The sequence below is a fragment of the Branchiostoma floridae genome, chromosome 3 (assembly GCF_000003815.2).
Source record: "Branchiostoma floridae strain S238N-H82 chromosome 3, Bfl_VNyyK, whole genome shotgun sequence".
NCBI lineage: Eukaryota > Metazoa > Chordata > Leptocardii > Amphioxiformes > Branchiostomatidae > Branchiostoma > Branchiostoma floridae.
Window position 1 is genome coordinate 17,702,398 of NC_049981.1, and position 26,873 is coordinate 17,729,270.

At 39.2% G+C, this 26,873-nt stretch overlaps 1 protein-coding gene across 3 annotated transcripts; it reads left to right on the plus strand.

Moving 5' to 3' along the window:
* Positions 1-1,948: 1,948 nt before the first annotated feature.
* LOC118412516 (relaxin receptor 2-like) lies at positions 1,949-26,260 on the plus strand. 3 transcript variants are annotated; one of them, XM_035815406.1, is made up of 22 exons: positions 1,949-2,174; positions 9,324-9,461; positions 10,240-10,323; positions 11,312-11,426; positions 11,726-11,797; positions 12,611-12,682; positions 13,123-13,194; positions 13,841-13,912; positions 14,045-14,119; positions 14,624-14,695; positions 15,384-15,455; positions 15,972-16,043; positions 16,446-16,517; positions 17,117-17,194; positions 17,972-18,201; positions 18,946-19,091; positions 19,511-19,669; positions 20,338-20,495; positions 21,034-21,188; positions 21,550-21,744; positions 22,526-22,735; positions 23,938-26,260. In XM_035815406.1, the coding sequence occupies exons 1-22, from the start codon at positions 2,111-2,113 to the stop codon at positions 23,991-23,993; spliced, it is 2,439 nt and encodes an 812-aa protein (XP_035671299.1). In that variant the 5' UTR covers positions 1,949-2,110; the 3' UTR covers positions 23,994-26,260. The 3 variants fall into 3 exon arrangements, with proteins under 3 accessions (XP_035671299.1, XP_035671300.1, XP_035671301.1); XM_035815407.1 differs by lacking the exon at positions 22,526-22,735 and having other exon boundaries at positions 1,951-2,174; XM_035815408.1 differs by lacking the exons at positions 1,949-2,174; positions 11,312-11,426 and having other exon boundaries at positions 9,169-9,461.
* Positions 26,261-26,873: the final 613 nt, after the last annotated feature.

A 26,873-nucleotide genomic window follows, 5' to 3' on the forward strand; every position in this document is an offset into this window, starting at 1 on the left:
GTATGTGTGTGTGCGTGCGCGTATGTCTGTCTGTCTGTTTGGGCCCCTGGTGACTTTCAAGGGTTACTGATCACTAATTCGCAACTCCCTGGTTTTGAAATTCTGGACCACAGGCGGTTTCAATATTTGTGACTGATAGCTTTGCATTTATGTAATATAATTTATGCACATGAGGGTCTTATTTGCACCACCATTCATGAGATCATATACTAGTATGATACGTCTGTCAAGAAGGCTAACATCGTTTGACGAAGGTATGAGATCTTGGACCTCTAGATCAAACAAATAAAGCCTTACATGGTCCAAAATCATTTTTAATGCTTTTATTATCTCCATGAAATGTCATGGAGGTTATATTTTACCCTGCGTTTGTCTGTCTGTCTGTCTGTGTGTGTATGTATGTGTAAACAAGATAACTCAAGAACGGCTGGGTGGATTGGTTTCATACTTGGTGTGTTGGTAGTGTGTGATGAAAGCTGGAAATGATTAGGTTTTGGGCCCCCTAGCGGCTTCCCTTGGTACTGCAGCACAACTTCCGGTTCTGCTATCTCCTGTTCTGAACAAGCTATGGTCACGATTTGAGTGACATAAGTTTGGACCCCATAAGTTTTGGGATAGCAGGGGCATTTTTGTCAAAAACTTCTGAAGACGATAACTCAAGAAGGGAACAACGGATTTTCATGAATTTTGGTATGTAGGTACCTTAGACAGTGTTGTACAAATTGAAATACTAATTATCCAAAATTATATCACATTTGCCTAATTAATGAGAATATTCTATCATAGCAGTTTTTCTATGTATGTCTTGTCCCGGACGTGATATGGTGTTGACACTTTAGTGGTAGATAGCTTGTAGTGTCATGGCAAAGTGGGACAAGTTTCAGCCTCCTAATACTTAATTTCGGAACTGCAGGGACGTTTTTGTCAAGACATTCCAAAGAGGATAACTGCAGAAAGGATTGGAGGATTGGCATCATATTAGGCATGCGGGTACCTTAGGCAAAGATGTTCATAATGATATACATGTTATCCAAATGAGGACTTAATTTGCATAATTAATGAGGAAATTGTATAATTTCCATTGTGTTCAATAACTGGACTTCAATAATTATAACACATGTTAATTATGATAGGTGGAATATCAGCAGATACCAAATATGGTAATAAGGAACTTGTTTGCATGATTTGTGTAAAAATTGCAAAACCACGTTATGATTAATGGTGGGAATTTCATTATTTTTATTATGTGTACGTTAGTCAATGATGAACAACACCATGCATAAATCATGTTAATGTGTTAGTCAATTGCATGACATTTACAAAAGCTCTAAATATTTCATGGAGGTATGAGGTCGCCGAACTCTAGTTTGTTATCGGAATTGATATCTAAAATTAAGTCTGAATCATGTATAATTTAGTTGATCCGTCAACCCCAAGTATTGAGTTCTTTCCCTTTCAAAGTTAGCTTCAAAACCGGGGAAGGAACAAACCTACAATTACTCTCCGCCTTAAGAGCTATCTACCACTGAAAAACAGACCATGACCATAGCATATCCAGAACAAGAGAACCTGCAGTTTCGCTGCAGTACCGTAACAAGCCGCTAGCCTCCCAAAAAATTATCATTTCGAAGGGAAATCAAGACCTACCCACCTGACGTTACCAAATATTAACACAATCCAACTTCTGTCATGACTGTGCATCCACAAGCATCCGTCAACATGCATACAAACATATCGAAATAAAGGTAACAAGAATATTCCAACCGACTCTCAAATCATCGCTATAATGAAACGATTGCGCCCTCTTCAATACTTGGAAAAACACAATTTCTCACATGACACCAAAGGAAGTAGGTTTACTTACTTTCATAACCCTGTGCGTCTCATTGGTCTCATATTTCAAGCCTGAGGCGGTCAATTTGACTAAAAATCACGTGATACCAATTTTCAGTCATTACATGAGCCATTTTTAGTTCAAGTCACTTCCACGGGGCTGCATGTAGTTATCCACACTAACGTACGCGTGTGACCTCCTTCACCAGGGCTCCACAATAGCAGACTGACTCCCCCTGTCTGTAGTTACACCACGTTCCCGGCCAGGGAGAAGACAATGGGATGGGCGCGCTGTGTTATCTGTTTCCTGGCCGTGTGTCTGCACACCTGTGTGTGTACAGGTACGTAAGACTACTGTATACCTGTCTGTATTGTACAAACGACATGTCGCGGAGGTGAGAGATTATGACCGAGAAGAGGCTAGGTAGAACAAGCCTTTGTGACAGCCACGCAGTTGATTTTCGGAGCAGCTGGCTGACTACTGGTCGATTGAAATGTCGGAACTCGTTGAATGATTCAAGTGGTCAAAAGAGGGCTGTGGGGGTCTGGAATGGGTTGTGAAATGATTGGGTAAAGGTAGGGAGGAGACCTAGCAGTGGTCGTAGTTTGGTTGAGGATCAAACTTGACTTGACTCCCAACCACGCCACGATCACTGCTGTCCACCTCACCTGTTCCCGACGGCTCGACACATACGGATTTGTCCTGGATGGTTTAAAATAAAGTTCCTCCGGGGTTATCACAACATGTTTTGGATTGGTCTTGCAATTGATATGTCTCTACTCTCTTCAATCGATCAGTTTGATCCTTTCACACCCTGCAAGAAACCACGTATCGACCCAGCAATACTTTGGCACGGGACTTTGGTTAGGCTTTTGCATGTTTAAGATACTTTTCAAATGTTAATTGTACGTTACCCATGTGGAATCGGGTTGACAGATATCGGACGGCCGAAAATTCGGACCATGTGCGACCTGCCCGAGCTCTGACACACTTCCATGTAAACAGGGTTATTCAACATCAATCTGCTGTTTACCTGGTTCTTCTGTATGCACTCAGACAGGACCAGTTCTGCACATAAATGTCATATTTTCTCGTGAAAAGTGGCAGCATATGTGCTTCCGGGAGCCTTTCTGCGAAGCTTTCATTTGCTTTTTTGACCCAATTTTCACTATAAATGAGAACTAGGACACTTCTCAAGGGGGAGGGGGCACGGAGGAAAACAAAACTCACATTCTCGATCACGTGCCTAATGCCAAAAAAGCAAGTTATCTTCCCCCGGGAAGATGAATAGTGTAAGTGCAGAAATATATATATCCTATTTAGTTATATCCCGGAAAGACTGACTTGTGCTAAGGTTCAGAAATATATCCTATTTAGTTATATCCCGGAAAGACTGACTTGTGTTAAGGTTCAGAAATATAACCTATTTAGTTATATCCCGGAAAGACTGACTTGTGTTAAGGTTCAGAAATATATCCTATTTAGTTATATCCCGGAAAGACTGACTTGTGTTAAGGTTCAGAAATATATCCTATTTAGTTATATCCCGGAAAGACTGACTTGTGTTAAGGTTCAGAAATATATCCTATTTAGTTATATCCCGGAAAGACTGACTTGTGTTAAGGTTCAGAAATATATCCTATTTAGTTATATCCCGGAAAGACTGACTTGTGTTAAAGTTCAGAAATATATCCTATTTAGTTATATCCCGGAAAGACTGACTTGTGTTAAGGTTCAGAAATATATCCTATTTAGTTATATCGCGGAAAGACTCAATTGTGTTAAACGAGTACAGAAATATATCCTATTTACTTACATAGCATAGGAACTACAATCCCCCACTTAAGATATATGGGTTGCACTTAATATCCATATTCCTCATGTGTTTTGACAAACCGACTATTGTTGAACCCATTCAATCCTACATTTTCACCATTACAATAAATGATTCGTTCACTCGTTAGCGTTTATCAATTCATTCAGTGATTCAGGTACTCTGCAACCGTAGGCCTGAGGGTCTAATGGGGGTGGGGGTTACACGCTTACCCTTGCTTGGAATAGAACCAGAGGGAAGTCATTTAATAGAAATCAAACCCACCAAATAGCTTAAGTAGAAATAGATTTAGATTATACGTTATTTCTGTTTTGTTTTATCTATCTCTGTAAAGTATGAAATTATGTATACTACTACTTTACTTTGTCTGCAATTAGCCCTCGGGTATGAACTTGCAATAAAGATTATCATTCAGTATTAGCTAGGGCTGTGAAAATAACTGTAATACTCTACAGTCTACAGCGATAAATGATTGAAGGAAACACTGAGACCGACTTCAAATTTAGGCTAGATAAGCAGCGAAATCATGAACACGTGTAGTCAGAGTCAAGTGTAGAAAAGGAATACAGTCGGATACAACAGGGACTCTCCTTTTCCCTAAGATATATCATGGCATATATACTTTCTGCTCTGGCACTGCGGTGTAGTTTAAGGGTACTTATAGTGCAAGCAACAGTATCAAAGTCTCTCAAAGTTCTGCTCTGTTTGAAACATCGATGTCAAGTTGTCAAATGTTCAGTGTGTTTGTACGTGTGCACCAGTGTGCGCGCGCTCACGGATGTGTTTACTCTCGGTGCAGTTGATAAAAATATAAGCTGGCCTTCCTCGTTGTCAGTAAAAGATTCCGTCGCTCTTGCAAGTTTTTCTTTATTGTTGGTTCATCAGTGATGACAACCAGTTCTTCCTTTTGTTTGTTTGTTTGGTTGCTAGTTTACACTGCATACTCGGTAAACCGCCTCATCAGCTGTATGAGCTGCGTATTCGGACAGATTTTTTATACACTCACACCGGGAAGTGTGATGGGTTCTTTTAAATGATCGATGTGTAACTCTACAACACTCCATTCAACGTCCTATCAGAGAGGAGGGAGTCCCGAGCCGCAGTTAGGTTTAAGTGCATTTTCCAAGGAGACAGCATCGGGACCTGTCGGGGTTTCGAACTCAGTACCTCCAGTGGGTCAATAACCCTACTCTCTAAGCAGAGGTTGAGTCGCGTAGATATAATAGTAGTCGGAAAAATTACACCGGCGCTCCTCTTTAATATATCTACGCGACTCAACCTCTACTTGGAGAGTACAATAATCCTAACCACAAGGCAGGCCAACGTGCAAAATGTCCCCTTTGACCCTGTGCACTCTTTTGGCCAACTTGGACCTGGCATGTTTATATTTTTCCTCTGTATTTTTATTTCCTTTGGCCTTGGCCTGAGCTGCGCCGCCTACCGCGTCCATGACCCAGTCCAGAGTGCGGCTGGCGGGCCTCTCCGGAATTTTACTCGGCACGGCTCCAGTAAACACCTGGCCCAAATCTTGTGCGGCACACCACATGTACGGGAATCAAATATCTGCACGGTAATCTTCCAAAATTGAGGTTACAGTTACAACATTCTTCTTTCGTGTGCTACGGGTAATTTTGAATATCAGAATATAGATCTAAAAAAAGATTCGAATATCAGAAAAGCCTTTTATACAGATAGATCTATGCATAAGAAATATAGGAAAGTTTATTTGAAAATTCGTGCTCAAGTGCTAATTACAAATTCATAGTAGAAACACAGGGGACATAAATGTGACAATGGACAGTGTTTGAAATTATTGTAAAAAGAGTTATCTGGTGTTTGCTGAGGAGTGCTTATTGTACTTACAGTTTCAAAGTAGATGTAAAGTCATACAGTACACACTAGTTTCTAATCCACCATAAGGTACTACGTACTATATATAAACGTTTACTTTTGTTGGGTTTTACTTCTTCCTTGAAGGCAGTTGTGCAAAATGGGTGGGTTTTGTGATATTAGTAAAAACTCCGAGTGGGTAAAAGTATACCGATCCAAAAATGAACGGTGGTACGGAAGCGAGAATTTAGCTGCGAGAAATTACCATTCAGCCAGCCCAACCGATTTCAAAATTTCGATTGGTGAAAGTTCGTAACTGAAGAAATTAGCAGGTAATGTTTGGCAACCGCGCGCAATGTCGGAGGTACACAGCCCTACGTTCTGAGTGGTGCGGTTGTACACAAACAGCGAAAAAGTGCCTCTTGCTGGGAACGACTAGTTTGAAATTGCTATAAACAAAGAACGCATGTTTATTTATCATTTGCAATTCATTTCTTATGATATAGGGAGCATGTGCTCTACAAAGAATTAATAATATGAGGAGGTTTTCTGTATCTTCATTATGAACGCGCTTATGTTAAAAAAAACGCATTTTTGTATTACCGGTACTTTCAATGGAGTGAAAAAAAATCTTGTCTGGTCTAGGACTCGTCTAGTAGTAGGGCCATTGGCTTATAAAGTGCGTTTTGTATAGACAACTACTTTTTCTGCAATTTGTGGGTTTTGCGATTTGAAGACAAAATTGGTATTCTGTATAGGGTACCAGAACACAGTATTTCACAATGTCTCCTTTGCAAAGATATGACTTTCATACTTTGAACAGCTTTTCTAATTTTGGTAGAAAGGATCATTAATTGACATAGTTTATGCATTTCATTAGCATAATCAATGAGAAACTACTGGAATACGTCACTTGTAAAGGTTAGCATCATTTGGCGAAGGCATGGGGTAGTTGAACTCCAGTGTTGATGATGTGCTCGTTCGAAAACTCAAATGTTTCCGATTTCCGCCACTTCTCTCAACATCAAAATGTCTTTCAGCTTGCAAGCTTTTAGACAAGTACCCACATTTCAGCCAACACGCACCATTTCCCGCTTTTTGTGATGGCAGTTGACGACCACTTGGGTTCGACGCCCTCTAATGGGGGCAGGTTGTTCGGACATGAACCCAAATCTCGTCCCTGTAATCACAACGATTGACCTCATGGAAGCCGATCAAACACAATTTCCTTCCCACGAGGACACAAACGACCTTGGGGGCTTTAACCATGTGTGAACAACATGGTGCTGCGGGTTACACTGTGGGTTTCTTGTTTCCATTTAATTACAATATTTTGTGCGACGGCCGTGAGCTGGCCGGCGGTGTGTAAATGGGGGTAATTAGCGGTACCAATAAGGTTCTAACCTTCTTGGCTGTAGTGCATGTACGTACGTATTTTCTTCGCCAACAGGGTCAAATATGTTTTCTAGTGCGTGTATCTGCAAAGTTCGTGTACCAATGGCCTGAAAACAATACGACGCTGAAGTACACTGCATGCCCGTAGCCTGAATCCTGTTACTGGGGTGTTCCTTTGTACATGCTTTGGGACCGCAAACAAAAATGTTCTTTTGGAGATATTTGCGAGGCTATCGACCGCCAAAGACGCAAGCTTTCTAGGGGTCCGGATTTTGAAAGTTCAACCGTTTGCGTTTTTAGGAGGACTTCGAAGAAGACCACCCCTCCCATTTCCTGTGTGCACATGCAATTGTCTTATTAAGAAGCCCTTCGATAATGGCTTTGTTTGTTGTTTGGACGCTATTTTTACCCATGATTATTCCATTGATAGTTCGGTCCATCTCAGTTTTCTGGCAAGGCTATGCTGATTTGATTATATGGATAACATCCTTGGGAATCTAAAAACTGATGCGAGCCAGCGAATCATTTGACCAAAAAAATTGCCTTCATTATGAAATCTAATTGGTCAGGGCGGTTGAATAAGTGACTGAACACACACTGACACAAAATATAGTTACCGAACAATAGATTCTTTATTGTTTTTCTTTTCACGTCTTCTTTGACTTTGTCATGTTCTTTGAAATTAGTACACATTTTCTGATTTTCATTTTTGCAATCCATGGTATATATTTGCTTATTTTTGGAAATGGCCGACAATTGATGCGCACGTGGGTGTCATCCATATAATCAAATTCGCATGGCCTAAACTGTAACGGCGTGACATACCATGGTCTGTTGGTGACCTATATAAGTGATTGATGAAGAGGAAAGACCGGCCCTCACAACAAACATGTGACCTGAAAACGCAGCTGGGATTACTGACTGATGTCCACCACCCTGGACACTGGCCTCCAGACCACCCAAACCCACCCACAAGGGGTGATCAAAACGTTCTGGTCCTCATTCAGAAATAAGGCGCACAACTCTAATTTTGGTGCACAGTTATTATTTTTTTTACATTTCAACTTTTATTGCAGGCACTTGGCCCATATCACGTGAACAAGAAATGTAAAAAAGACACACGTACGACAACACAAATACAGAGTTATGTACAAGAAAGTTGAGTGTGATCAGCCGGGGCTTTTGAATATGATACTGATGTAGTGTGTCCAGAATGTGGATGAAGGCAGCTGAGTGGAATAAGCGAGAGATGATGTTGTTTTCAGATGTTGCAATACGTTGCATAAATGCAAGCGTTAGTTATACAGTATGAACATGATGAAGTCTTTGATCAATATCCATCAAATTTCAAGTGATTGTGATCATCACATAATCATGAGAGAATGAGTGACCATCACTTTGCAGGCGGCACCCAGTAGCGTAGGGGGTAGAGAATGGAAAGTACATGGACTACGAGAAGTGAACTATAAGTTCTCGGTCTCTCCAGATATAAGGTGCACAACTCAAATTTCGGAGCAGAGTTATATAGCATGAAGCATTCTATCAATATCCACAGTATAGAAAAAAGTTAAATCATTGTGATGATCAATTTCCAATCGACGTCAGTTTTCTGAAAAGGCCATGCTGATTTCATTATATGGATCTCTGGGAATCTGAAAACTGATTCGAGCCAGCGAATAAAAAAAGTTTGACAAAAAAAGCTGCCTTCATTATGAAATCTAAGCGGTGACAGGAAGGTTGAATAAGTGACTGAACGCACACTGTGACACAGAAAATAGTTACCGAACAATAGATTCTTTATTGTTCTTTCATTAGCATAGTAACTCATGCTTTATACATGTAATGGGCGAAGCTAAAATTGCTCTAAATCTAAACGTTTCGGTTGGGAAAATAAAACATCCCCACCTTATATTGCGAATAGCCCTTTGAATTTAAGACGGGCATTGACATGAAAATAAAAAAACTGAAAAAGGAATGAAGGATGAATATGAAAAAAAAATTAAATCCTTCCTGTCTACCTTTTTTCTTGATGTTCATCTTTTATTGTTATTTTTCAATAGCCACCAAAAAGCCTGTTTCGTTTACATATTCCCCAGCGGAATTGTTAAAGAAGTCTGCATTGAATGAATTATCAAATCAGATGAGGGCTTACTTTTCTCATTTCTTTATGGTAACAATTTTTGTCTTTTTTTTTCAGATGAAACAGAAAACACCATAAACAGAAAACACAACATTGAATTTGCTTGGCCTAAGGTCGCGAGCCATTTTGCGCCCCCGTGTGATTACGACAATTGTCCTGTTTATGTCGGTCGCTTCACGTCAGGAGCACATTATCTGTCTAAGTACCCAAGGAGGTTAACCTCCTTGAAGTAACCTACATATAGCAGTGTCATGCCAACTTGTCCTGATTTTCCCATCTGTCTGTTGCAGGGTTACCAGAGCCGAAGTCGCGGACACACTGTGAGTTGGGCAAGTTTCCCTGTGGAAATCTGCCCACGTGTCTACCTCTACAGCTCCAGTGTGATGGCAAGGAAGACTGCAGCAATGGCGCGGATGAAGTCAATTGTGGTGAGTCTGATCATCACGTTTAGGGTGTTTGGGTTCTAAGTCCAATATTTATCTTATCAGAAACTCAGAGCCAAACAGGTATGCTAGCAACCATGTGATAGTAAAGCGTATTTTGTTTTTATGGTCGTCAAATGCTGCCGCCATTTTAGATATGACGTCACGCGGGCGCCATCTTGTTTTATTATTATTGTTGTCTTGTACATTGTTATGTTGGTTAAATTGAAAGGTCAGTGTTCACTTAGTCCAAAATTTGAACAAGTCTGGACATTGTTATGCAAATGAACCCAAGAAGGCCATATGCACATATGTATATGGACATTTGGGTCAAGACAAGAACTGTTTACAAGGGGCCCTCGCCTTTGACCTGTGCCTGAGCAGTTTAATCTATGAAAGGACATAGTATCTATGCTATTTCGATTCAGAGTTGATTATCATATTGCCTGTCAAATTCCTTGAATAATAGCACTGTATGTAAAATGTACATGAATTTGTAAATTGATCATATTATTTGTAACATTCTTGGCTATACTGAATTCTATATTGTTGATATAACGTTATTTTATGTACTGTAAATGCAGAAATTTTCGGTGGTTTTATATTCACGGTTTTCACATTGCCAATTCACCACAGACATAAATTGTAAAACCACCGCAAACATTTTTTCATGGCAGCAAGACTTAGAGACTACAGTGCATGGTATTACCACAAACTTAAAACCACCGCGAACAGTCCTTTTTCCCACTCCCGTGAAATTACATTTACAGTACTTCTATTTCAGGAGACAACAATGGATGGCCAGACCACCTGCAGAGTCAGGTAGTAAACCCATCATTGGATTCAGCAGGAATTCCAAGGGACTGCCGTAAGACATTTCTCTCTTACCATATGTTTGATAGTAACATAAATGATAGACTTTTTTCTACCTGGCTAAATTGGCATTTTGACCTTCCATTGTTTTCTCATTAATGAATTAATAAAGAAAGGAGTCGTAACAAATATTGATGGATGGCCATAGAAGAATTCTAAATATGATTTTTTGGACCATATGGATGACGTCATCAAGTTATCTATAGGTGACCATCACTACATTACTGAACACATAAATCAAATGGTTTAGGTAGAAAAAAAGTTAGCTCTCAAGAGCAATCAAAATCACATGTATGTCCCCTACTCACGATTCATGTGAACACCACAGCGTAAATACCTCTGAAAGCTGAAAGTGCAAATTGTCTTCATGCGTCATACATGACCTACTTCCTTCATAATCCTTGGTCACTGTTTCCAGATTACATCCACTTGCATATACACTAAGGGTTAACAAAAAGTTCATTGTTTAAAACAATCTAACATTTGAAGCTCTCAAGTTTTGAAAAAAAAGTTTGACATGACTGGTAGTGAGCCCTTGTACTAAGTTGTAGTCAGACACTGTTTTCTACCATCAGTTACTGTGCATTATTGCTATATGACCTTGTAATTATCACATATGTTATTCAATATTGCTGACAGCTACTACACAACTTTATGTTTGTTAAATAAACAACAGTTCCAGTAAGTACTCTTTATATGTTTCCTATGACACAACTCAAAAGAGTGCTTCACTGTGTATAAGACACTGGATCAAAGTTGCCCTGTAAAATAGTAAATACAAGAAATTTCAACATACCCAAACTTTAGTCGTGAGCAATCTACTGATGTGTGACATCTCGTGACATAACATGTGACTTGGTGAACAGTGGATCATAAGTTGCAGAAAGTCTATGCCTACCTGCCTAAGTGCCTAGTAGAAAGTCTAAAGTGTCCTCCATCTCTGTTGAGGGATGTGCTTATTTTGCTACTTATTCTTGCAACAGATCTAGACCTGCCTGTAGTTCCATACCTGTGCCAGTGTATCTACACACATATCAAATGTGAGAAGCTAGGCCTGGTCTCCATACCTGCCAACATCTCTCAAGATGTCACCAGGCTGTAAGTACTAGTACTGTAAGCCTTACAATAAAGTTACATTCAAATTTTTAAACCTGATATTTTGCATGAATCGTCAAGAAATGCCTGCCCATGGTTACCGGTATATCAACATTAGGGCGAATGATACATGACAGATGCTTTAGTGGAGTTGTGTGGCACGATAGCAAGGTGTTTGGCCTGAATCATGACATGCCACCAATGTCAATAATTATTTAGGCCATCTAGTGAGGACACTTGTTGACAACCAATAGTTTCATGTCATTTAACTGTCCCTTTTATTATCTTCTTGCGCTTTGCAGGAACTTGCAGCACAACTTGATTGAATCGCTCCAGAACAATTCCCTTGGCAAGCTGACAGCTCTTCGGAGCCTGTAAGTTTAAATCTTTTACTTTTTGTGTTTCATTATGGTTCATTACGGTCAGAAAGTATGAAATGGAACAAAACTATGGGAACTGTTTCCTAATCAGTCATAGGATTTATTTCAGTTTGCTTCATATTTCATTACATTTTGTTCCTGCTTTGTTCCATTTGGCACTATCCATTTGGCACTTTCTGTACACTTGTTTTATGATGTATGATATAAAAGCATACAATAGGTTTGCAAATATGCCATCATTGAATATTCAATATCTTTTATTAAGTTAAGGGAAGGAGGTTTATAACTGATGCGGGTACTGCTTTGGGCTCTTTTTGTATCGATTCCATAACTGAAGTTCTTTTGATGGATTGGTGTGAATTTTGGTCCTGAAGTGAATTTCAGTTTGAGGTACTGAAGAAACATGGTGATATTGGGTCTCCTATCAGTGTTTTTAGGTACTACAGCATTATAGGTCGACATCCCCTTCCTAGAACCAGTATAAGTAGTATAGTCCACGGACAGCTAGTTAGCAGACCACCGAACGAATGATCTCTTATAGGAGAAAGACAGCTATTGGTTATTGAATTAAGAAGAGAAAGAGAGGATCACTAACATCTGTGATGGTTACATTCGTAGGTCTGACATTAAGAGATTCATAAAAACTATAGACACTCTACATTTGAGGTATGAGGAATCTTTGATTTCTTGTTTGCTGTCTGGCTCTGGGTAAGGCCAACCAGTCTTGATCTCAGAGATTATCCGACCTTGGGCAACTTTGGGTCTTTGACCTTGCTGGACATGTTTATTTGTCTCTCCCCCATCCAGGAATCTCCGTGGTAACAGGATCAGGACCCTCCCAGCAGGAGCTTTTAAAGGACTGACCAATCTAGGCCAGCTGTGAGTTTTAAGATTATTTTATTTTGATATAATAACTTTATTACACCACAAGTGTACAAAGTACAAAGTATGGCATCTAGTGTTACATATTAACCACAGTCATGTAGTTCCGTATGTTGAGAGTGTGTAGTTTGGGATGAGCATGTCCAGTGTTTTTACCATGGTGTAAAGGGTGCCTGAGTTACAAGAGTTACATGCATGTACATGTACACACACGTACATGCACACACGTACATGCACACACGTACACACACACACACACACGTACACGCACACACGTACATGCACACACACACACACACGCACAATGCTCTCTTGTTCATATCTTAATACGCTTTACATAATGATATAATTACATGGAACATACAGGAAATGAAGGTCATCATATACCCATTATATAGTTAATCAAAGTAAAATTGATGATATTGTCCCACTGCAAGGTATTTGTCAGAAAACCTGCTAGAAACCCTGCCAGCTGGAGCCTTCCAGGGACTACAGAGACTAAAATGGCTGTAAGTAAGAATTCTTCTGTATTTCTGTTGCTTTGGATCAGTCATGTACTAGTCCCAACACAAATTGTGTTGGGATCAAAAGTAATGATGCCCAATCTGAATAGAAAATGTACCTGGGAATGCTAAGAGGGGTGATCAATAGCACTCAGAAATATGGTACATAACTCAAATTTCTAGGTACAGTTATTAGTATGAAGCCGTTTATGATTGTCTACCAAAATTCATATCTTTTGTTGGTCCCCTATTCAACCTCCTTGGTGACACCCAGTAACATCAGGTGAGAAAGAAAAAACTAAGGTGTGCAGGTGCAGCACTATTGCTCTAATGAAATTCAGGGATTTCTTTCTAGTTAAAATAGGAACAAAATCCATGTCAGAAGTTTTACTGTACGTACTGTAAAGTTCGTTCACCTTTATCCGCGGGGTAACCTATTTCTGTTGTGCTGCTAAACAGGGTATCCAAGGATATCAAGTTGATGGACGGTAGTTTCAAATTGTGCTATTTTCAAAATATTGCAGTTTCAAACCACCATCTGTTGACTTGATACCCCTAAATACATCTTTCTTTAAAAGAACGGATAAAGGTTACACTACGGATAAAGGTGAACTAGAGTTATATAGTAAATAACAAATCTTTTGTATGATAGTTACCTGCAGAGGAATGAGCTGAAGTCTCTTCATGCGGATGTATTCCAAGGATTAAACAGCCTTAACTGGTTGTAAGTTACTATTAATAACATCTTCTCCATTCATATGCTTTTTTGCATTTTACCATTTTTGGACATTAGGTGCATTTCAAGTTGTCTGTTGCATGTTCCTTTGTATGTAACACTTACTATGACTTCTTGCAGGGATCTTCGGTTCAACTCCTTGCAAAATTTACCATCTGGGTTGTGGTGTGACCACATGCCGGCACTACTGTGGCTGTAAGTACAGACATGTAAACTCATTCTTTCATTCACCTTGTAGTACAGATAGTAGGTACCCATCTGAGTAATGAGGCTGTAATGTGATTAAGGCACCTACTTGAACATGGGGCCACCATATAGATACATTTGTGTATATACCTTTCGCAAAATGTATACAGCTCCAATGATGCAGGATTTGTAATACTCAAATGATTTTTTATGTTGTATCTGAAGGTCAAGAGAGGCTGTGCATGATAAGAAGTAGAAATGTACAAAACTTCTACTACAATGTACTGCTGCATTTGTTTTTACATAAATGGTGCCACAAAACATTGTGGTGTGGACACAGCATGGCTAATAGTGCAATGAAAGTGATGGAGTGTGCTACATGCATGTATGCTAATAAACGTAAAAAGGTGACCATTTATGTGACAGATATTAGTTTCCCATTCATTTTTGTGACAGAAATTAGTGGGCAACAATTTTGTTCTCATCAAACTGACATTTTTCTTTCTGTACCAGGGAAATGGAAGGGAATGACATAGAACAGCTGACATCATCTTCATTTACCAGATGCAGTTCCTTGACAGTTGTGTAAGTTTCTTAAAAAAGTTTGTTGCTGATAATCTATACATGTATGACCTCACCTCATGATCATGTATATAACTTCACCTGGTCCACTTTTCCACTTGTGGCTAAAACTCTGAAGAGGAATTATTTTCCAAAGTGTATTAATGAACACATACTCTTACCAGCCGACTTTTGTGGTGAATTACGTGATGTGACTACATGTATTTTGTTCTGATTCTTACTAACCCCATTTAGACGTACCCTAACCATGCATTACCTATCTGTATAGAAACACACACACTCACAATAACTTCTGAAGAAGGCCGGTTGTTGATAAGATATCAAGACAAGCATTTCAAATTGCCTCTGAAATTATTTTGTAACCTGATCATGATGTTTTTCAGACCTTGTCAGGCACATTTTATTCAGCCATAGGCTGATATTGCTTATTTGATTGGAGAGTACTTGGGGAGCTGGTTGTGAGATGGAAAATGGTGTGACTGGGGTCTTCCAGATAGGAAGGCTGCTTTGGCCTGGCTCCAAAGTTGTTGCTGTAGGCTTTGCCTGGGTCCAAAGTCTCACACCGAGGCAAGAAAATGCACATACACAGAATTAACAAGTAAAGAATTCACAATAATGAATGATTTCCAATAGTTCTCAATATGTCATGGAGGTTATCTTTGATTTCTTGTTTGTCATGTTTCCTTTACAGAAATGTCAGAAACAACAGCTTGAAGTCCATAGGCCGTGATACCTTCACACCCCTCTCCAGTGTCTGGGAACTGTGAGTGATATTATACATTGTATGAATTGTTATAGTTTGCTTTTGGAACAAACTGGTCATTTCCTGTAAGTTGAGGATATATATTTACATGTACAATGACATGAAGACTCCAGCTGTTGTGCTGCTTTTGAGTGTTTAACATCTGCATCCCCTGTGGTCTTTGATGCAGGTACATAAAATTACATGCAGCCAAAATTCTGGGTATAAAGACACATGTGAGAGGCATCCAAGGGCAAACTATGGTGTTTTTTTAAGTAACAGTATAGATGAACTTTCAAGCAATCAAAATGGCAAAATGGTGCCCTGGTCGGTTTTCATCAACGGAGACAACAGGACAAAATTAACTTTCCTCCTGGGCTATGAAGGTCCATCTGAAACAAACGTTGCTTTTAGTGTTTTTATATCTCTAAGTGTGCACATCAAAGCTAGTCACCTTGTGGCCCTAATTATACAAATAATCCAAAAGCTGTGTTCTGCTGCCTTAAAGTGATTGTAATGTTTCCATTGTTCTAACAGAGACATCTCCTGGAACAGCCTGGCACCTCTCCCTATTGGAACCTTCAATGGACTGGGACACCTGAAACTGCTGTACGATGAAATATTTTTTGTATCACTATTAGATACATAGAAATAAGATCCGTTCAAGACTAGGCCAGCTTTAGCAACATATAATTTGCAATAGAAGTCAATTTCTAAACTTTTTACTACATCTAAATGAGTACTGTGATGATGGGTATTTTGGTTGAGCTACAGGGACAAGACTTATGGTATAGTCAATGTATCATATTCTAGGTATTGTATGGGAATGTGTCTACAGGCATGTTGGTCTGCATGAATGTTGGTGCTCAGGAATTTATGTTCCAGGGACACATTCTTACTAACTAACATTCCTGTGGATTAACATTCCTGTGTTTGTATTGTGTCAATTTCTTCCTTTGTTTGCTGTAGTTTTGAAGAAGATTGTAATGTGTCATTGTTTCTGCCTCTCAGGAACCTGTCTTACAACAGTGACATGATCCTGAGTCTGGACCTGTTCTTTGGGCTGGATAACCTGACTTCATTGTAAGAAAGCAGCTGAACTGTTTCCCCTTATTGTGATTATTTTTAATAATTATCATTACACAAAAATATCAAATTTTCAGTACTAGTAAGTACAGAAACAGGCCAGGCCATACTGATGAAGTACGGGACCTGGTGTGTTTCAGGGCTCTTTTAAGTGGCAATTTGTCATAGCACTTAACGCAACTTTCCTCACTCCACACAGGTATAAAAATAGGTACCTGACAATGGTTGGGGAGGTAGAAGGTGGTGGAAGGATAAGGTTGGGCTCCACCTTCCAGTACATATACCATGCAGTTATTATTAGACAGAGTGCAGAACAACATACTGCTTGTATGGGCTCAAAAAGGCTATGGGACTACCTTTAACGTGCAGTGCTTTATCTTGTAAGGACAAAACATTATCATGACATTTACCTCATAAATGACATTGCAGGTAGCCGTGCTTGTCATCACTGCCCCCTGGCATTTCACTCACAATCTGCAGTATGGGTGCACATGGCTTACAATTACATATACAATAACATAAATCTGATTCAGAACAATTATTGAGTTAAATGAATAGTTGTCTGTGATGAATGATGTGGATTTTTGTGCCTCCAGGGACTTGCGAGGTCTAGAGATGTCTCAAGACTGTCAGCATTCCAGGGTGCTGCTGAGTCTGGAGAATTTACACTTTGTGTAAGTTCTTTAGTGTCCAAGTTTGTTGTCTACTACTACAAATGTACATGTGCATCCCAGCTAAAACTAACAGTGATTTTGTTGCACATCAAGATGTGAAGATTTGGTAGTGCGCTGTAGTTTCTATAATCGATTATCATAAAGGCAGTGTCACAGTGCACAAAAATTGATGACCCAGTGAGTTGGGACCTCTAGAGATCTACAGGGCATTTTCTTTCTGAATATGCTCACTGCACATTTTTATCAAGGGATCGGCCAGTGCCCAATGTTTCTTTTGGCTGGACATTGTGAATAAAGATCTAGGGGCATTAATGATACATCTGGTGCAGGCTGATGGCTGACAAGGATGCACTACTGTCGCCTGGATACCAGACTGTGCCAGCTTCTTGGCTATCCCAAGCTCAGGGGCTGTGGTAAAATTCCTTGGGGGCATGTTAGCCATACAGCCAAGGGGCTGTCCTGTGTCTTAAGGACCTGAAAACATGTCAATGTAAAAGTAGATGTTGGGGCAAAAAACATGCGATTTTGAACTTCAGCAACCCTCTGGCAATAAAAAAATAGAGCAAAATTTACTGACAGTGTGATGCCAAATTTATGATTTATACCATTACCATAAAAATATGATATGATGTCCATATTCACATCATTGTATGACATGTCTATAACAGGTTGAAGATGTCTTGAGTGTATTTTCTACTTACAGTCAGTTACTTTCTCTTTGTTATGAAAAATAGATTATGAGATGTCATTTTAATTTGGTCTTCTCATCATTTCCAGTTATTTCGATGACTTCTCATACTGCCGGTATGCCCTACAAGCACGGGGGTGTTCACCCAAGTCTGACGGTATTTCTTCGCTGGAAAACTTGTTGGCTCTGGAATTTCTGCGTGTCGTGGTCTGGGTCCTCGCCTGCTTCACAGTCCTAGGCAACTCATTCGTCATCCTGGGCAGATTACTTATCAAGAATGAGAACAACATGCACTCTCTCTTCATCAGGAATCTCTGTGGTAAGTCTCTCTCATTTACCCACAATCATTCAACAGCCTTATTTACTTTGCCGAGCAAACTTATAGATGACATCCTCTGGACACCATAATTTGAAATTTGTATTGCATGATTCGGTAAATTGCCTCATGGTGCAACACACTTGGTTTGTACTGAAGAGTACAAGCTGCATATCAGGACAAATTTATTCGATCCACTCACACTGGGATTCGTTTTCTGGGTTCTTTAATGTGCTCGAGGTGTGGACTGGCTGTCTTCATATATAGGACCTTCATCTAACATTCTAGCCGATGGATGTACAGCTCAAAGTTCTCATTTTCACCCGTTGTAGTGAATTGAGTTGGAAGTTCAGGTGTAAAGCCCCCGCCACACAGTCGACAAGCATTGGCCATATTTTTTGATAGCAGGAAGATGTTCAAACACAACAATTGTCAGAGACAAGCATATTTTTCACCCTAAAATCTCCCCATCACATTGAATGGTGCCTGTAGACTCGTCAGCTGGTTGGTTTTCGTGCTGAGGGACAATGTGTAGGCTACAATGTGTGCCTTTCCCACAGGCACAACTGCAACTTATCATACCTCCAGGTTCAGAGTCAAGATTCCTAACCGCATGGCCACCATATCACGCTGCCAGAATGTTTGTGACATGATTGCTTTTTGGATCTTGAGTGAGCAAATAAATGTTGCTACTTTTGAAAAGCAATTTTAACTTAAAAATGTATTGCTAATACTTTGTTCCCTCAGCGGCGGACCTATTGATGGGTGTGTACCTCATCATCATCGCCAGTCGTGACGTCATATACCGTAATGAGTTCATCCAACATGCTCTATCCTGGCAGGAAAGTGTACTGTGTCAGTTCTCAGGCTTTCTCGCTATGCTTTCTTCTGAGGTAAGACATCTTAGGATAACTGTGCATTAGTTTTAGTTCACAGGTGAAGGTTATGCCAAAAAGTGATCATTAGTGACACTCCTATTTTGTATTGATGCTGTCTGAAATGTCAGTGACCGTTCCCAAAATCATGCCCAGGTGCTTGAGGTTTATATGGATGCCCAAACTAGGTGGTAGGTATCTTGAATAGTCATGTAATGATTGCAGGATTAATTCTAATTTGAAATGTTATAAACATTAGTTTGTCTCAAAATTTGTCTCTTGTTATCTCTCTTAGAGCCACTGGATTTGATTTGGTCACTCTTGTAAACATATCCATATTACAGATTAGAACTAATGGTGGGCATTTAACTATAGAGTCTTGAAGTACATTTCCTTGTATATTGTATAGTGAGTGACGTTGATGACTGTTTCTATAGGTGTCAGTGTTGCTGTTGGCATACATGTCCATGGAGCGCTGTCTGATCATCGTCTTCCCGTTCCGTACCATGGAACCCAGCACCAGGCAGAACCAAACCTTCATTGCCTGCATCTGGCTCTTTGGCCTCCTCATCGCCACTCTACCATTTCTCATACAGGTAATACTCTACATGTTCTGCTTGTTTATGTAAGCTACAGAGACTGAAAGGCTGGTGGTAAGGGCATTTCTTTGTTTATGGATGCCTTTTTTTTCTCAATTAAAGTATGCAACCCCCCTTTGGGGCAGGTCTCAGGCAAATCTGTGGAACCTTTAATAGAAAGACTCCACCAATATTGAGCACATCTTAAACTGGATGAAAACTTAAGATGTTTTCTTCTCTTTTCCCTGGGTAAAATTAAGGATTTCTATACAACATCATTGCTTAAATTTGTAAGATTTCCTTGCTGGCATTGTCTCTACACTAAAGTCTTATAAATCACCTACCACAAGTTACACAATCCCTCAGAACAGAAGAATGTTATACACAAAAATAATGTACAATAGTTTTGCATCTTACCTAGAACTGTAACAGTCCACATCCTTGCTTTATTTGAGGTCCTTTTCCAGTTTATCTAAAGTATGGAATAACCTCAAATAAAGTAGGTCCCCTCGACTTTGGGAACAACTTTGGTAACACATCTAGAACTTTAAAAAGTTTTAAAAGTGTAAATATCATGGTATGGTATGTTGATTGCCATCACAGATTATCTTTTATGCAAATTTTATAGAACATGATAAAGCAAATTTGGCAACAGGTTAATGACAATGATGAATTTCCTTGTGTAGGATTCGACCTGCTTCTATGGGAGCAGCTCAGTGTGTTTCCCTCTCCACCTGCGCTCACCCTATGGACAAGGCTGGGTGTACGGGGCAGTGGTGTTTATTGGCCTCAACTTGTGTGCCTGGTTCATCATTCTCCTGTGCTATGTTTGCATGTTTGTCAGGTATGTGTACTTCCTTATGTTACAACAGTGAGAACATGTGAATAAAACTAATATTCCATAAGTATACAATACGGTGTCTTCCGTATCATCCGATCTAGGTTCCAGCCCGACCCACTGAACCAGGGGCGTTGGACCAAGGGCATTGCAGAATGCACCATGTTGTATTTTGTTTATGTTATACCCTCCCGAAAAAGCACACTTTTCAATTCAAAAGTTGCAGAACTTGACAAAATTTGTGGTCCTTGAACAAAAATTGTAACAACATCAATTCCAACCTTGTCAGAATCAGAGTGAAAATTAAATAAGTCAGCAGCGGATAACTTGTGTGTTAGAATCATTTGATGGAAGCCTGAGGTGCAATACAACTTTGAAGTCTGTGCAATTCCGAAACCGTAAAATATGGACTGGTCCAGACCACCTATATCAAACATTATCCCAGCCGAGTTATAACATAGATTCTATATAATACACAACTAATGCACTGGAGGAAGTGAAAACAGTCACAGGTTCGGAATGACTTATGTTTTGTATTCCGCAGCATCCATCGAACACGCATGCGCACCACAGGCCAGCCCACTCACAAGGCTGACTGGATCGGCTGGCGTTTCTTCTTCATCGTACTGACGGACTCACTGTGCTGGATCCCTACTGTTGTCCTCAAACTACTGGTTTTACATGGGGTCAACATCTCTGGTACATTTGAAAACTTACATAGTACTTGGACTTAATGATGGCCATCTTAAAATGAACTCAGTGTGTCACTCAAACTCAAAACTGACCAACAGATTAGGATATTTCAGTCTCAAGAAGATATGTGTGCCGTCTCTGTTGATGGATGGATGTAAAGTAGCCTGTTTTTACACAATCTCTTGCTAGCTGGTAGAGGTTAATGACCCCCTCCCCAAGCGGCAACTGTGGGTCCGGCCTCTAGGAGTGCGATTTTAGTCAGGCTAGGACAGTCACTAGGTTGTAAAGCCCTAATGTATACAGATGGCTTCTTTTGCTCCTCTTGCAAAAAACTCAGACTGGTAAATTTTCTACTTTCTTGTGACAGAAACATTTAATGCGGTGATTGCTGTGGTGGTACTGCCCATCAACAGTTCCATCAACCCCATCCTGTACTCCATCTCCACCTCCAACTTTAAGGACGGCTCTCTCCGGATCTTCCGCACACGACGACAGTCCCTAAGCAGAATAGTCACAGGAAACAGTGCAGGGAACACCAACATGTCCGCCAGGACCAGTTTAGGTTAGTATACATGCTGTTTATGATCAGTCTTGAGAAGACTTGTGTGCATGTCAGTCATGTGATCTCATCAATAAGTTCTTGGCCTCATCAATAGATACAGTGTATGTGCACAACTCAAATTTTAGGGCATTATAACATGTAAAGACTTTTATGAAAGTCCACTGAAATTCAAATCGTTGTGGTCATTACGTTGCAGGCATAGCACCCTTTTGAAAATCAGATCAGAGAGAAGGACAATTGAGCTGGGAATGAACTTCAGTGCTGCTGAAAGTCAGATACCCACTTGACTCTAAATCAAAAGGATTCTTTATCAAAAATTTTGACAATGACATTGCCTTAATAGATTTCAGAGCATGAGGACCATGACCCTAACATATTCAGCTCTGATCACAGTTGACAACCATGTTTTTCTCACCACTTACTGGTTTTCAAAAGGACATCAACTTGAAAAAATGATGACAATGACAATGTCAATGTTTGGTTAGTTATGGTAAATGAATTCTGCCCTAAAATTTGAGTTGTGCACATCATTTCATCCTTACAATTTTGTGCCTTACTCTTGCTCTGGCAGAGTTGTTGCATTACTTACACTTACAGTAGAAACATCAACATACTGATTGTGCATCGATAGATCTGACTATTTATAGCTTTGTCTTTGATCTGCTCACGTTTGCTTTCTTAAAATACTAATCTAAATTCTTGGAAATCTGTTCTTATCACCATTTTTCTCTGGCCTTTTTTCTCTCCTCTTCTACTTACTCCTGATGTTTGACTTTGGTAGGTAAGCGGTGGCTGGTGGGTGCCAAACAATTGCATGCCCATTGTAGTGTTCCACACCTGGGCACCCTCAGACATCTGGCACGGTCCACATCTGGGCTGGGTGGCTCCAGTCAGCTGTCGGCCCCAGCTCTGACCATGACACCCTTGTCACTTGTACTTATGTCTCCCAGAGCAAGGCCAAAACAATGCCTAGCTTCTGCAGCCATTCTAGGTACCTGCATTATTGTTACTGTTTACCTATTAGATGTTACTCATAAAATCAGAAAAAAATACACCCTGTTGTGAATAATAAATCATTTATCGATTTGATTTTGTTCCTGCGGACTAAAAATGTCAGAATCGCTAGACAGGAAAAAATTATAGCTCACAAATTCCAACAGCAATTGGCAATTCACATCCTGGATCACTCATGCTCCTACAATTTCCAGTTTATCATCAGCCGGCTGTTCTTTCTTGAGGCAGATACCAGTATTTATTCTCTCTAACTCTGGTCTTCAGTCATAATATGTTTCTTTTTCTTCCAAATCATTTTTAGATTAAACATATCACTGCACTTCACTTCTATTAAGATTTGGTAGATGGGTAATGGTTATGTAGGGAAAAGGAATGATAAGCTCCTAGCAACTGTCCATGGTATGGCAGCAGAGCTTCATTTGGTTTTAACCTGTGCTATGAACATTCTTTGGTTATGATTTTTGAGCAGAGTATGTACATTTTAATTTGTATATTTGGGGAAGAGACTACTGGTACTTTGCTGATTGATATCCATGAACCCATTTAAAATGATTTGATTCTTTTTTTTTCTTAATTTTGGGTCACACTCACTCACTGTTCTAATGAAATTATATTTGGGTCCCTACATCAAAATGTGCCTGCCAAATGACCAGAAATGTGGTATGCACACTAGATGTGGGTTAATTGGTACCTTGGATGTCTAGTATGCATCCATTGGGGACACTTGTGTTTTGGAAGTAGATTGTTGCATTAAGTGTCAAATTAGGACAATTTCACTTTGAAGTGGTATGACATCGAGGTAGACCCTTAATAATTTGGGGACAAAGGTTGATTTGACAGTCCATTTCTGCATGGGGAGGGAGAGAAATATGGTGTAGTTCCTCACAGATACTATTGCCTTCCTAACAAACATTTGAGCAAAATCATTTGCCAACAATGTTATGTTTTCTGTTGTGTGTGTCTTTATGTGAAATAAAAAAGAATGGATGGATTGTTTTGATATTTCGTATGTGGGTAGGTCTTCATACTCGAGACCTCGAAATCATTGATTTTGAGCCCCCAGCGGCTTAAGCTTGTTGTATCACTGCAACAGGACTTGAGGTTTTGGTACCTCGTTGGTGAATGTTCTCCTGCCAAAGTGCTGGAAATGATAACCTCTTTTTGTTTTATTTTTTTCAGACCAAGGAAATCCTGAAGGACAAGTGCTGGTTGAGGAGAAAGAATCTACATTATAGATTTGAGTGTTAAGTGTACTTCATCACAGAAGTCAATATCACAACAGTTAATAATGTAAATTACACACACACCTGTTAATATTTATGCAAGATGCAGTAAGGCCTCTGGAGCAAAATGTTACAAAACTTACCAGTTTTTAATATGACTGTAATAGGTACATTTGGCCACAGCAAGTTAGTTTTTATAGATGACATCAGCGCGCTCATTTATTTCAGCCTAATTGTGAAAAAAAAAAAAATATTCCCCTCCAGAGATGGTAAACGTACTGAGAAAGTACTTGAATGGGAAAATGAGAAGTGACACAAGTGATCAACATAGCCATAACTGTAGAAGTGAAACTAGTTCGATAGTTTAAAAAGCAGCATCAATGTGGTAGCCATGACTTCTCGCATTTAACTCGTAGTCTGCAGAGGATGCCATCCATAAATTTATTTGCTGTGGCCTTTACGGATAACAAATTTTTAAAGGGGTAGGCAGTTATTCTCTTTTAGGTTTTGACTGGGGGTGATGAAGCAAATGCAGTTTCACAATGTAAAACCGAAATGCATCAGAGCACTGGTGTTTCCATCATCATAGGTATACATAGTATTAGCACAATTTGCTATTAGCTGATTTAAGAAAAACATGTTGGAATGTGATTCTATTCCATGTAATAACTTCTTCATCGCCCGGATGTCAGATCAAAAATTGTAATCGTCCTTTGCCAGCTGTTGAGCCCCAAAAAAGGCTAGGGTTGATTCAGTAACACATGAGCCTGTATCAGGCACCGATATTGGAATACAAATGTAGGATGTGCAGAGATTAATGCAGATGCTGATATTTTTCTATTGCTGATTGGGCAAAATGTACAATATATGTCCATGTTGGAATGGGCCTTTTAATAGAGGATAATTAATGATGATGATGATGAATTTTCTGACACAAAAGTGTTGAGTTTTAAGCGACCCTTAGCTGCATTTGGTGACAATAATTTCTCTGCTGTTATTCTTGACCATTGAGAATGAAATGTTTCCTTAAAAATTGGCAGAGACTATACAAGTTTAGCTAGTACAAAAATGTATGTATAAATTTATATATAAAGCCATACCAGATACATACAAGGTACATAAAATAATATCTGTATATACTTTTTCAATTGATGTTGAGTGTTTGACCATTTGTATTTGTATTTATTTGTTCATCAATATGGGATATTGAATTGTAAATGGCAGTTAGTCATGCATGGTATGGATGTCTAGGAGATAAAATCCAGCAAAGCACCCTTACTCTTTGATCCTAGCAAAAATGAATGAAAACGTTAGATGAAACAAATGTCAAAGGTAAAATGTGTTATGGTTATAATATCATTAACTTCTCATTTTTTAAATGTAACCTGTAACCTTAAAATCAAAGTACTTACAGTGTAACAAGCTTTTGAGTAATGTTCATACTATTATAACATGTGAGATGAAACTCTATATTTTATATGAGTGTATTCGTATCTATTTTAGATACTAGGGTTAGAAGGAAGTGTAATGTTGATGTTTTTGGCCATCACATCACAAAGGCTTTAATTTTTTCGTTTTTTTTTCTGATTACTTTGTACATTGTGGATGTTCATAGTTTGAGTCGTTGTGGCTTTTAGCGTTGAAAGTCGGGCCATATGATGATGGTATATGGATAAAACCCTCTGGAAACCCCAGAACTGATTCAGAATTGAGAAAAAAAAAGGTTGGCCAAATAAAAATAAATAAAGTTGCCCTCATCAAGGAATGGTCAGGAAGGTTAAACTCTGACTGAATGAGCTGTAAATTCTTGACATCCACATCATCTTCTTTGACTTTGTATTCGTTTTCTGACATTTTTTTCATTCCACAGCAGTCGCTAATTTTGCAGCTGCTTTGTACAATTTATGGGATGGTCAGTACGTTTTTCTTTGAACAAAAATTGATGTGTGTGGATGTCAACCATATATTCAACATGGCCTTACTGTTTACATGTGGAAGACTGTTCAACTGTTGGGAAGTTGTGGCATAATACTTTGTCAGTTACTTCCTACTTCAGTGGAAGCTTTATCCTTGTGACAGTTTTGATCTTGGTATAAAGATGTACAATAGTTACTCAAGCAACAGGATAGATTTTATCAATGTTCCAAGTAGTATTTACGTCTACAATGTAGTACCTGTAGATCAGCAGGTCACTGATGGTGTAATATAAAGTAAACAGCATGGAAACATAATTACTATGATTTGCGTGTGGGATCAATAAATCTACTAATACATGTTCATTCTGATGTTTCTTTGCTATTCACAAGGCTGACCTTGGCTAGTACATGTGAATAATAGGTGGAAGTCAACGTATTAAGTGTCACAATAGAATGAAAACATCATTATTAAACCCTTTACCCAGTTTGTGACATCAAGTCAGATGGCCACTCTGTGACTGAACAGGTTTTTACAGTCAAGAAGTGCTGCTAATGCTATTTAGTGGCCTCAAATTTGAGCTTGGATGTTGTATGTTGACTTGCTGTATGTTATTGGTTTACAATCATGGATAACATCAATGCACTTATCAATTTGTTCATTTAAAAAACTTTACGACGATATTGTAAATCCTTCAAAGAAGCTGCAAAATGAGCAAACATATGCCATAGAAACAGAACTAATGTAGATGCATCAATTTCGAAATCAAAGCAAATTATAACAAAAATTATTGATCTGTTGCTTGGTGTACCATACTCGTGTGATTTGTACTTTAGTGAAACTTTCCCTTCCTTTTTTTTTGGCAAACATTTTTTTCTTCCAGCCTTGTACCAGTTTTTGGGTTTCCCATCGCCTAACTCTCAACTCAGTTTGAGATATTGATTTATTTAAGGGGCACTGTACATTATACACATTGAC